The 13651-nt window shown below is 38.9% G+C and overlaps 1 protein-coding gene across 13 annotated transcripts in view; it reads right to left on the reverse strand.

The window, feature by feature from the left end:
- Rbp (RIM-binding protein) overlaps positions 1-13301 on the reverse strand; it is a 25380-nt gene extending 12079 nt beyond the window's left edge. For 12 of the 13 annotated variants that reach the window (XM_053761046.1, XM_053761044.1, XM_053761043.1 and 9 more), the window contains exons 1-10: positions 12879-13301; positions 3951-4166; positions 3347-3545; positions 2255-3166; positions 2046-2166; positions 1801-1978; positions 1490-1622; positions 742-956; positions 321-524; positions 48-245 (exon numbers count right to left, since the gene is read on the reverse strand). In XM_053761046.1, the coding sequence (XP_053617021.1) occupies positions 48-245; positions 321-524; positions 742-956; positions 1490-1622; positions 1801-1978; positions 2046-2166; positions 2255-3166; positions 3347-3545; positions 3951-4163 (2373 nt within the window). In that variant the 5' untranslated portion in view covers positions 4164-4166; positions 12879-13301. The remainder of the gene's footprint in view (positions 1-47; positions 246-320; positions 525-741; positions 957-1489; positions 1623-1800; positions 1979-2045; positions 2167-2254; positions 3167-3346; positions 3546-3950; positions 4167-12878) is intronic. The other variant, XM_053761037.1, reaches the window with a different exon arrangement.
- Positions 13302-13651: the final 350 nt, after the last annotated feature.

Consider the following 13651-nt stretch of genomic DNA (forward strand, 5'->3'; position numbering starts at 1 on the left):
CATGCTTATCTCATGCTAATTTCTAATATTCACTATTATTTACATACCATAATCTCGTTTGGTGGATCAGGCAGGCCTTTGGGTAGGGTTCTGAAGTCAGTATACGCCCCGGGGGCTTCCTCGATGGGTATTCCCGATGGAGGTCCAGCTCTTAAGTGCTTTGCTCTTACCGTCACTCGATACTGAGTACTAGGTGATAAACCTGTTATAGTATGACGATATACTCCAGGTTTGACTGTTCGGACCTGCAATATAGTGTGCAAGTTAAAATATATTTCTTTTTTTAATAACTAAAGCTTTCGAAAAAAATTGTTGCTTACTTCAACATTGTTAACGCAGACGACGTGTTGATGATTTGAATTGGCAGGCAGCCAAGATATTATGGCCTGAGAACACGTGACTCCACTGGCTCTAACACAAGTCGGTCCCATGTTTGCAGTGTCTCGCCCAATCACCATAGTACACGCAGCATCTCTTGACGTACGTCTCGTTACCGTCACCGAACGGACACTGATGCGATGCGGCTTTAGAGAAATATTACCAAATCATTACTTAAAAAATACTGGTAGTAAAATAAACTGTGTCAATGTATCATACAATGAGATTGAATAAGAGTTTTTAACTAAAAGCAAACAGTGATAATGAGCTAATGCTTATTTGTGCTCTCCAAAGATGAAACGAAATCTAATAATAACACAGTTGAGTCGAAACTAACGAACAACGTATGACTAGACAGCTTACCCTGTTAGAGTCTACTCCTTCAACGAGAGCGCGAGTGCGCTCTGACGCCTTGACGGTGGTTTTGAGGACGCCGTCGACGTAGACGTGGTAGCTCTCGATGTTTGCCTGCTGGACTCCCTCGGGCGCCGTCCAGCCAATCAGCACCGACTTGTTCAGCTGCCTCTCCAGCGTGAGCTGCCGCGGCGCAGGCACTAGCGACGAGAAAAACAGCTCGGCTGTTCAGGTCCGAGGGTAGATCGCGTAGGAGTGCAGCCAGGCAGGCGAAGTGCGAGTGATATGCGAAGAAGCGTGCAGCGAAGTCCAGTGGAAACGGGATGGGACATAGGGGAGGTAATAAAGGTTCAACTATAGATCTATTTCTACAGAACTCATGGCCAATGCGTTTTCTATGCTATTCATTCTAATATCAGCGGCCGATTCATTGCCGTGATTAGTAGAAGTATGACAATTCATTGGCAAGCATCGTTAAAATTGTTTGATGCATTTGGGATTGCATGCGAGATATTATAGTGATAAAATATTTCAATCAGGTATGTTATTTAATTTTTTTTTTGTCGTTTTCTGTTTTTGATTTTCTAATTTGCTAAATCTATTTAATTATATTATTCAATCATTCATCTATTATTAAAAAAATCAAGTTCTTAAACAGTTAGACACGTTTCTAAAATATGGTATTAAATATTTCAGATAGGTAATTATGATAAGTTACTAAAATTGTGCCCAATGGAGTCGACAAATGAATGCTTACCATTGTCGTCATCTTCAGGCCCTTCACTGATATCGGCCACTTCACTGAGACGTGCCACGTCGCGACTCAGTGAGAGGTCACTGACCGCCGTCGTCGCAGACTCATCCACATCTCGAAGGGTCGCTACTACTGCCTGAAATGACACTTTTTTTATTGACATCTCTTGCTAACGATTTTATATCTGAGATATATAATGAGATAGATCAAAAATGTTTCAGTTTTGTAACTGCATCTAATAACGTAAACGTAACGTGGGTAGTAGAATGTTAATAAGATATTATATACTTATTTTTGATAAAAATAGTCCATACCTGATGAAACTCTAAAAGATCATCTCCAACTAGTCGTTGTACAAAATTGGCCGGTACCAGGCCCCTCCGACCATCCAATAGCTCCGCATCAAGCATCGAAGCGTTAGGGTCTGGCGGACCCCAAACTAACAAATAATCTCCGGTACATATGGATAGCTCTCCTTCAGCACTTTCAATTCTGAAATATCGCCACTAGGTCAGACATGTTCGTTTGTAGAAATCTAGAAATATAAGGCAAAACTTACTCAGGTGGATCATAGGAAAACCGTGCAATGTAAACACAACAGCGACCTTTGCCGGGGATATCTAACATGTCAACTTGACCTTCAGTCGGGGCACCGCCATTCATATAATGCGTATTTCGAACTGCAAGTCATACAAATATATAATTAAGCATATCATTCGAAGAGTGAGTGATGTATCAATTGATACATAGTGAAATTATGATAGTTACCATCCATATCTAATCCAGAATTGGGCATAATTCTCGATAAAGCTCTTTGGTTTCGGTCATGACTAAAGCCAGTATCTATGCCACCTAATCTGTCAGGTCCGTATTGGCTATCTAATCCTAAGTTCCAGCCTGCTTGATGTGGCGTTACAGGCGTTGCCACTCTTCCTGTTCCAGTGGTAGTTGTGCCAAATCTACCCAATCCAAGGTCAATTTCATCTAAAGGTTTTAATTTAATATTCATAGTGTTGGTACCTAGTCCACTTGAAAGCAGCGGATTAGTGTAAGTACCAGTTGTGCCATATACGTTAGTTCCAGTCAAGCTCGTATTTAACGCACTGAGTTGGGTTCCGCCTGTGAGGTTCCCGAGAGGATTCGTCAATCCAGTTAATGATGATTGTATACCACCTAGAGTACTCGTCAGTCCTCCAGACAAACTAGTTTGTACATTATTCAGACAGCTGGTGAGGCCGCTACCCGCTATTGTTCCCGTCAGCGTCGGACCAGTCAAAGCGCTACCTAAGCTCATAGCAGACATATTTCCAGTAATGTTCTGTAGATTACTTTGCAATCCTGCCAAGGTGCTCGAAATTTGGCCGATATTGTTGACCATAGGAGCAGTTACTGGGTTTGTGAATGTGACTTGGTGGGGGTTAGCCAAATAGGTGTTAGTGGAATAAGCGGGTATAGGATTGGAGAAGGAGGTAGGGTTGTGCGCGCTCATGGAGTATCCGACGGAGTTGGAGTTGGGAGCGGACAACTGGCTGGCGGCGTGGAGAGAAGAGAGCGTCGGCATAGTGTTGCTCTGGCAGATGGCGACGTGGCCGGTCGTGCTCGTGTACGAATGCGGCAGCGGCGAGGGGTTGGGGGAGTGGAACTCGCCCAATGCCTGGTTAGATCCACTGGACTGCATCCCTGCATAACAGAAATTTACTTAAATGGCATAAGATTTAGTCTAAACATAGACTGACTATTCAAATCAATCTAGAAAATTTGATATTGATATTTGCATGATTACGATTATGCTGAACAACTTATTGTAAGTAGATGTTTTTACCATATTATTAAATTCTCTGCTTTCTAGACAATGCTTACCATGTGTAGTGGATCGGGTGTGCTCCAACTCGGCCAAGATACGGTTGTCCTGCTCGATCTTGGCCATGATCCGCTCGATCTCCGAGGCAGGCTGCGCGGGCGCAGAGGACCAGCCGCCGCCGGATGACGCCCCGCGCGCGCGCATTGCCGCTGATAGTTCAAGCTGTAGCTCCTCGCATCGAACAGTCTCTAATGCCGCCTGGTGGCATGAAACATGAAATGAACTATCACCAGGCAAGCTTGATATTATGGTTGATTGATGGTATCCTACTGGTATAATATTTGAATCATACTGTACGAATAACACTATCCCAACTTGTTCATATTTTTAAAGTCCCGTCCAATCATCTAAGTAACGTCATAGATCAACATTATCGATCAGATATTTACACTGAAAAGAAAACTGAGAAAAGTTTCAACTGTTTTTTTTTACTACTGAGTCAAGAAATCAGGTATGAGGACCATCTAATGACAAGTGGTTACCGCATTCGATGGACGCCTGCAACACCAGGAGTGTCTATAATATACAATTATACACGTAATACGTTACGACAACCAGTAATAGGATAATCAGTCAATACGACGTTGAAAAATATTACAGTACCTTCTTTTCCAACTCCCTCGCTCTGGACTGCAGTTGTTCCACGTTGTGTGCGTCGAGCGGCGAGCGTTGTGCGTTGCGGAGCTGCGCAAGCGCATCAGCGTGCGCGCGCTCCGCATCCGCCCTCGCGCGCTCCGCCTCGCGCAGCCGCCGCGACAGTGTGTCGGTGTCGCCGCCGCCTGACATACCCCCAGCAGTCACGCCGTAACCGCTCATATTCTAAATAATAACAAAATAAATTGAAAAAAAAACGTTATTTAACGTTAATTTATTTATTTATTTATATACACTACTTTACTCATTAAATAAATCTATATTTAATCATATATAAATTATAAAAGTAAAACGTCCTCAAGAATCACAATATCTATTGGTGAAAACCGTAGAAAAATACATACAGTAGTAGACGGACGCGATAGACAGCCAGACTACATTTTTTAATATATAAGGATCAAGGTAAGACCTTTTTGCATCTCAGGCACAGATGAGTGCACATGTACACTCAGTGCTTTTCAAAATTCCCAGTTTATTTCCAAAAGGTTCGAACAAACAAAAAAAATATATTCGTCGAAATTTTTGATAAGAAACTGTGAAAACACTTGATAGATAAACAAAAATAAATATTAATCAAGACAATTATTAAATATTTAATCGAGTAAAGCTCGTCTGCAGACCGTTTAATTTTCATTTACCAATGAAAATTATTTACATTTTAGCAACATACTACGCGTTTGCTAATTTGAGTAATTATATAACCGAATGGTCTGTAGATTTTCAGAAAAATTGTCAGATTTAGGTACTTATTTCAAAATAATTATAATATTTCTATAAGTATAGTACCTTCAATAGATATTTAATGGAATATCATCGCTAAAAATAGAAAAAAATCAATCATTAAATCGAATCGACGATATTAACCCCGCAAAAGCTATTTCTTTGCACACAAAGCTTTCCAAACACTGGATATGTACACAAACCTCACAGTAAAAAAGTTTCAGGCATATAACACTTTATGAATAATTTATCGATTTTATGTTAAATACGAGTCGATCGCCTACTCGTCCTTCGGTTCGATTGACGTCATAGGTGATAAGAACTGATATTGTATACCCTAACAACTACTTGGATTACTATCATGATATGTTGTAGTGGAAGGAAAATAGAAAGTTGACACATATTGAAATACAGGGATCTGAAGATATATTGGAAGTTACTATTGAAAATATTAATCTCAAACTGTAAACTTAGATTGTAAGCACGCAATGTTTTTTTATTGGACGCTGCTTCTTATGTAGGTACCAGTAGTACCACTGATAGTACCACGGAAAAGACGTGGGTTGATATAATGTAGAAGGGTAGATATAAAACGTTATAATATCAACAAAACTTCTTATTTTGTCTTTCTGAGTACCCGTTTAAAGTGTAAATAAGAGATGTATTTAAAAAGAAACTAACTTCTGTACAAACATTAATGTATTCTCATGGTCTATGTAATATAAGCCAGTAATAGGCCCTATTCATATCGATATACAATCGAGTCGTGTCGTGACCTACCGGAGGTCGATTTGATGCTCGAGTAGACACGAACGCGTAACTACATAATATTGATTGTCACACCGCTGTTTATTATAACGGTTTGGAATTCGCACGTTCCGTTTGAAATCACTTCACATTTCGAGTGGGAAATTATTTTTGCCCGCGGCTCCACCCGCGTTAATTTTCCGAGATGAAAGGTACCCCATGTCCTTCTCCATATTTCAAACTACATTTATGCAAAATTTGAAGAAACTTGGTTGTGTAGATAGAGCGTGAAGAGGCGTGAGAACCTTCGAATTTATAATATTAGTTAGAATATACTTAAGCTTACTATTTTATATTGGTACTAGTGGCCCGTCCTGGCTTCGTTCGGATTAAACCATTATGAATTATACACCTAAAACTTGCTTTGGAATCACATTCGCCATAACAAAAATCCGTCCGATAGTTTTTGAGACGCGATAGCGACTTATTTTTATAATATGTAAAGTGCACTTTAGGTATGGTGGTTAGAACTAGTTACTAGTGGCTTTTTTCATCTTTCTTTTTCGTCATTAAATCTCTACGTTAATATTTGTTGTCTCCAAGTTAAAACGAAAGGAGATAAAATATTTTGACGGTACTGGCATGGAATCTATAGCTCAGTGATTAAGAGCATGGCGCACTATCGCGATTAGGGTTCGATTTGCGTTTGAAATATTAATTTTTTTCGTCACATTATTTGTATTATCACAATGTTTGCTGAAAATAAATTATACAAGTAATATGGTTATACTTAACGCTACGCGTGGAGTAGAAAATTGTTGTATTCATAATTTTCGTAATAATACGTGTAGCAACGTTGCCCCTCTACGTCGTAGGGCTGTAGATCCAGGAGTGCTCCTATACGAGCGACCTATATATATAAATCGATCTAACAAAATTCAAAATATGTTTTTTCATATTAAAATTTTAGTTTTGTTGGAATTGGTTATTTATTTCCTTTCCACTCGTTTTAATTATTTCTTCTTTAAGAAAACAGCTTAAATTACCATTTTACATGTCAGATCCGTGTTGCGATCATTGGATTTGATAAAGACTTTAGGATAAAAATTTATTTCATTTTCATAAATTCTCTAATATACTATATTATATTCGTTCAGGGCTGTGTAAAAATAACCTTACAATTTTGAAGATTCGGCTGTGATTTACAACCGGACGCTTACATGACGTCAACCGTCATTGAAAATGCTATTGTTGCTTATCAGTTGTCGAGGCTTCCCCTAGTTTACTCGTAAGACATCCACGGATATAGAGTAGTCCCGTTCTAGGGCGGAACCACACTTCACAAAAAAAATTGCAAATTAGCCTCTATCGTCATAGTTTCATGCATTCATGCAGAGTTACTTGGCATGCGGCAACAGCCGCATTCTCCTTCCATACACAATAGCGTTGCCACCCCATAGTCTCCATAATAACGGCTATTTGACGCCACCCCGTCTCGCCTGAAATTCCCGCGTTGTGAAAATTGCGGTGACGTACCATACAAACAGCTTTCAGCGTCTGTAGTGACGCAAATATGACTGAAAAGTTTCACGGGACGAATGTATTGAACATAGTCATGGGTTTCCGGTACCTGCTCACTAGCGCTTCCATCAAATTGTTGAGCCCAGCGTATTGCTAAATGTCCCTTTGAATTTCCCTACTCATGGTCCTGTCTATCCCGTAAGGGATACTCGTATAGACGTGATATTTTTTCGTCAATCAGATCTATACGAGCCGCGGCCGCGCTTTCATCGCCATTTTTAAAGAACACTCCTGGGTTTCTCGTACCGACGGCCGCTTTTTTCCAATTTAAAGCGAAAACTAAAAATAATTGAGTCGTGTGGTTTCCGCCCTAATCATCACTTCTTGGATGTATTAAGTTTCAAGGATGTATTAAGAGAAAATTAAAAATTTAAGTCGGACAACTGATTGAATATCATAGCCGGGTGGAAGTAAAATCAAAGATAGTCTTTATACTTTCTTTACTGACCCCGGGCTTCAGGGTGTCTCAGCCACGAATGCAACGGATATAATGAGAGTATGCGAGAGATAAATTATGCTGATTAGAATAAAAATGAACAAATTTAACAAAAAAATAATTTAAAACATCATTTCATTTACTGCAAAAATAATTTTTCTTTCAAAAGCTCCCCTATTCCGGAGACTAAATATATATCATTATATCAGCTGATCATACCAAAGTGGGTCTCGGGATAAAGTTATAAAGGTTTTTAACGCCTGCCAAGTATGAAAGTTTGCCAATATCACCTACACCGCAGCCTTCACGTGGCGGGCACCATTTATCATCTGAGAGCCATCGTACCACAAATATTAGGTCGTGTTATAAAATTCCATCATATTATTATGAGTATGTCATTTAATCGGTAATTTATTATTTTTTAATATACATAAACAACGACTTAACTAGTAATACATTATCATTTGTCTTATCTATCTATACATATAATAAAACTGGCTTTGTCTGTACATAGGAAATATTTTAAAAAAATAGGGGTCTGTAGAAGCTAGAACAATATAACTTGGAAAAAAAATCATAATAAACATAATTATTTTAGAAAATTGCTTAGGGTTATTTAAATCTATTTTAAAAAACTTAAGTGTGTGAGCTCTTTGATTCTATTTTATAAAAACACTATAGAGAAATATAGATTCAAAAACATTAATCGTTTCGATAGTATTCAACAGCTCGACACTTCAGGCAGTTAAATGAAGTAAGTAATAACTGCACCATGTAATGCGACGTTGGTAATTTACTAGGAATACACGCCACCTCGCAACTCGTAGAAATCGGCAGTGGCGCAAAATAACAAGAAAGAAAAATGGCAACTTCACGTCTCGAAATTTGTTAGGCATTTTGTAAATAAAATACAACTTCTTAATTGTATTTTTCTCTCTTTCTCTCACCTGAGAAAATGGTTGTTACATTCTAAGAGTAGGTTGCACTTGTCAAATTTGACGTTAACTGAAAAAAAAAAACGCAAATTAGGTACACTATTTCTAAACTAAAAAAATATTTTGTCTTAAACCCAGCAGCCGACGTGCAGGCCAAACTTGTCTCGTGCAACTAACCCTTAGCTGTGTGAAAAATAATTCAACTCTTGGTCCTGTATAACCCGTAAGTGAAAAAAATGTGATATAGTAGTATCTGTAAATTACACATGAGTATCATGGTCCGTGTTAGTTTAATTAATAATTGATTTGAGAAACGATCCCATTCTTAAGAAAATCAATGGATTGTAATGACAGCGCGTGCGTGGCGGTCAAAACATTCATTCGTACGAATGACATTTGCTCAATTCACATGGGGTTCAAGTCTAGACGATTGTAAATGGCACGCAGCTGACAAGGGTCCCGATGCTACAGAATTCTGATAAAGCGGACAGATTATCTACATTTACTGAAATATCAGTGATCAGTGGCGTATCTAGTTAGTCATAGGACCTGGAGCAAAAATATCTGGGGCGCCTAAGTAAATAAGCTATTTATATTTTATTTTTGCTAAGTGCGCAGCACTCGCGTATATAAAGTCAGGGCCCCCTAAGCGCGAGGACCCGGGGTACGGCGGTCTAACCCACCATTAGCTACGCCCCTGGCAGAGATCTACTATAATCCATCAATTTCGTGACGTGTATCCGAGTGCTAATGGCCACGGAGCGATGGTGATTACGATACAGGACTTTTTCTTTGAAACCGTTCTGTTTGCGCCTTTAGAGTGTTTGAGTTGAGGGATGTCTGATGCTTCTGTTAAATTTATTCGTGACAAACATTCACACCCACAGTAAGAAGCGTTGGCAATTTTTCTCAGCAGTGATCGTTTCGAAATGTAACTTTTTGAGACATACTATACCTATATAATTTAAATTTTGACTGATTGATTTTAGGTATTTTTCCATTTAGGTATGCCCCATTTTTTTTACTGTTGTATAAATATGAAATAAAAATCGAAAATTAGTTCACATAATGTTTCTTGCCACATGTTTAGTAAGTTTAATAGTGTGTGTAACTTTGTTGCACGCAAAGAAGTAGATAAATTACAATTAATTAGCAAGAAAATACAACGGCGGACTTATCCCATGCAGGGATCTCTTTAAATCAATCTTGTTCTTTTTATTTTATACCATCGTCGGCGACTGCAGTCCCTTCGGAACCAGCGCGATGGAATAATCCGATATTTTCCGGTTGGATTCACATTGTCAGTTCAGCGTGCATTATTGTAATTAGCGACACGCTGCCGGGAAGGACCTTACGCCACAGGTAGAGAAAAAAACTTATGTCTTTCTCTCTCCCCCTCATATTAACATGTTCCCTGTTGCATTCGGAGCTGTGGCGCCAGCGTAAAAATGCTGTTATTTTACAGTATCATGCCTGGTGTCAGCCCTCCTATAAATGCTGTTTTTGCGCGTCTATCAGCTGCAGCTGAGTATATGACATGGTGCTTTTCTAGGGCGGAACCACACCAGACAAAAACTTTTTTTCTTTCTCGTTACTATTAAAATCTATGAATATTTTTTTACATAAATATCTACATTAAACATTGCTTACCCATTAGTAATATTTTTATGCAGTTTTTTAAGAAATGGTTTTTCTAGTGCTATTTTATTTTTTTATTTTTCGCCAAGTCTTTGAAGTCCATTTCCCATTTATCAAGCAGCTCTTATTATAGTACTTAGCACTACATTGTATTTACTTCGAATTAAATGAAATTTTAAATATAATCAATATATATGATCAATATTAATCCGTAATTCTTCTAATGATCAATATTATCCCGTAAAAAAATCATCTGATTTATTGTTGTACCAAAAATATTAGTTTTGAACATTTTCGCTAGTATTTTAGAGAAAAGCAATAATAATAAATTGCCTTACTACGCGTCCGTATTGTCACTTTAAGAATCTAAAGTCAGATATACGAGATATCAATTTTACTATCTCAGTAGGACAAAACTGTACGGACGGAAACGGAATCCTTTCATATCCCGAACAAATAAGAACAAACAGGGATTATTATAAAGTAAAGCCCTTGGCTCAGATATAAAACATCATTGACCTATTTCCTAGCCTGTGCTGTTCCTGTGGCCTCGTATAGCTTTATTCTTTACTGGCAAAAAAGCCTGTCCACCAATTTATGGAGCCTACTTCAGATGCCAAATGCAGATCCTCGCCACGCCTACATTTCCCGCGTAAACACCCAAAAAGTTAGCGTCATTATCGTTTTATGTTTCATAAAAGCGGCCAGCTACATTTTTATGTAAACTTCGAAAAGGTTTGCAATTTAAATCTGGAAGACGAAAACAAAAATGTGATTTTGAAAAATATGATTTTATTAATATACATACGCTGTTGGGTTAGAGTGTATTAGCATCAAGTTCAGATTTTTTTGTCAGAATATTATATTTTAGGAACGCCGTTTACCCAAAATTCAACTTAAAAAGTTCAATTAGAAAATTTTTGCACATAAGAATATGAAAATAAATCTGAAATAGTATATTTTTAAGCTTTGTTTTTCACCTATGTCCAAATTACACGAAAATGCAATACTTTCAGTGAAAAACCTCAATTTGTAAGATAGTGGAAATATGTTTAATATGTTTTTCCATAGCGACCCAACTGTAATGTTACAATCTTTTATTTTGAAAGTAAATATCCCTTATCATAGCTTGTATCTAATTCTTAAGATTAAGATTGACGTTACGTGCTTCGACGGATTGCGTGTTTTCAGAAGGGTGGATTTTGCCCCTAAACGACATAATTTTAAACTTCCCCTATACCCTGAATCACATTTGTACAAGCCAGATTTGAAACATTTGAGCAATCCGTGACTCTATGGTGTAAAGAAGTATTGACTTGATGTCATCAAAGAAAATATATGTTACGGCCTAACCTCGAAGTGCTAAACTAAGTTTAATTGGCTAAACCTAGGTTTAACCTGTTAGACTTAGGTCTAGCTTTTATAATTTTGTCCAGACCTACATGGTACCCGGTGGTAACATCTGTATAATTACGCGATAACAATTTTTATTAAATTATCATTATCTTAACCACAATAAAAGCTCGTATATTAATTATCATAATTGTAAGCAAACTTGTGGCGTGTGATTCCGCCCTACAATAGGACCACTCCACATCCGTTAATGTCGTACGAGGTGATTAAGGGACGCATGCCTTAAATGATAGGCGACAATAGCACCCCCAAAGAGGGTTGGCGTCAGGAAAATCTTAAAAATTTATAGGTCGATTATTTAAGCGAACCCTGGGCCTTGGAGTGTCATATTTCAGGATGTAACCTAACACGCGAGGATGAGCAAGTAAGCTTGTGTAGGTAGTTATTGGTACTAAAATTAGAAGCAAATTTATACGAGCTCAGCAACTGTAGAATCAATATGATACGTTCAACTTTATTTGTACTTGTGGCCCTCAATTTTTGGACTACTGTTCTACTATTAATTACATCAATCAGACGATATGTAAGTCAATAGTGATGAATTTTAGTAGCATAGATTCTATGACAATATATGAAAAACAATTCTTTATGATTATCTTATACTATTAAATGAGGCTACACCTAGATTTAGCCAGCTAGACCTAGATGTAACCGGTTTCTCACACGGCCGCACTTCGGGGTTTAGCCGTAACATATATAAATAAATATATAGAAACAAACATACATATTGAGTTAAGATTTCGTTGCAATTTGAAATGTAAGCGCTTTCTGGGGAAAATCTTCGATCTAGCTAGGTACCATATCTGGAAAAATTAGATTTATCCATATTTTTATGAAATTATGGAAAATTTTAATCATTTGTCACATTGACAATAAAATGTGTAGGTAGAGAGACTGCTAAGTACCCATTTATCGAACGAAATGTACAATTTAGTAGAAGTCGCGAGGTACATACGACATAAATAAATGTCGTATGTACCTAACTTGAATTCCAACAAATAAGAAACTTCGGGTACTTCCAATAAAACTTTATTACGAAAGGTCACAAACAAGAATGTCCATAAAATATTAGAAAGCTGAGCCAAAAACAATAAGTGGATTGATCAATAAACCCCACATGCGAGAGACGAGTACTGCCTCAGAGGATGTTGACAGGCGCGAAACCTGTCCAACTCTGATATTTCCAACATCCCTCGATAATTAACATATGCAAATCTACAAACTCTTCATTTTTAAGTTATTCATTTCAACATGAAAGTTATGAACCTAAGTAATTTCAACGAATAATGAATCGATCGATAAAGGCGAACCTTCGACACTCTGTATTGACGCGACTTTGTTTTCGATAACATAAATTACTGTTATCTACGAGACATCTAGCTCACATACTCGTAAAGGGATACTCACGGGGCGTCCCCGCTGGCGTTACATGGGCTCGGCAGTCCACTGCACTGGCGGGTTCGGTCTCTAGTTCGTGTAACAGATGCACCTTCTCGTAGGCACCTCCTTAACTTGCGTAACATTTATGTAACGAGACACATGCCTCCGCGGACTAAACTGCTCGGTCAAAGGCAGACTCGCGCACGAGCCTTGAGCCTGCTTCGTCCTGCCATTTTGGTTTCGACCAGGCTACGCGAGCGAAGGGCGGAGACGAGCTCTGTGACTCGACAACGGCGCGGAGTCACTCCGATTGCAATATCGCGGCTCGAGCGGACTTCTGTGTGAAAAAGGGAATATCACAGCGGTGGGTACGATCGGACGGTAAATAAAAAAGTGTGAACCCGTCGGGCGGAGCGGTGGCCGGCTGCGAGAGGCACATGCCGCTCGATAGTCGGGCGCTTGCGCGAGGCGCGGCGGCGCGTGACGTCACGAGCACTCGCGCCGTCGCCGTGCGTACCACTCCATCGCCTCAATGGGCCACCGCTGCCGTCGTCTGCCCACTCCTCTACACCTCAATCATTTACCTATCACTCATCTCGTCCCATCCACACCTGCTGATTCGAATAAGCACTCGATACTCGGCGCGGGACAGCTCATACGGCCAGTATCGGTAATTGATGACCTGACATTGATTTGTTGCGTGTAACTTTCACTGATTCCCTAGTAACCTTAATTGTGATTCCCTTCACTCTCCCTGATATATCATGTCACTCCCATTGGCGCAGGGTGGTCAATCGATG

The sequence above is a fragment of the Plodia interpunctella genome, chromosome 21 (genome assembly GCF_027563975.2).
Source record: "Plodia interpunctella isolate USDA-ARS_2022_Savannah chromosome 21, ilPloInte3.2, whole genome shotgun sequence".
NCBI classification, from domain to species: Eukaryota; Metazoa; Arthropoda; class Insecta; order Lepidoptera; family Pyralidae; genus Plodia; species Plodia interpunctella.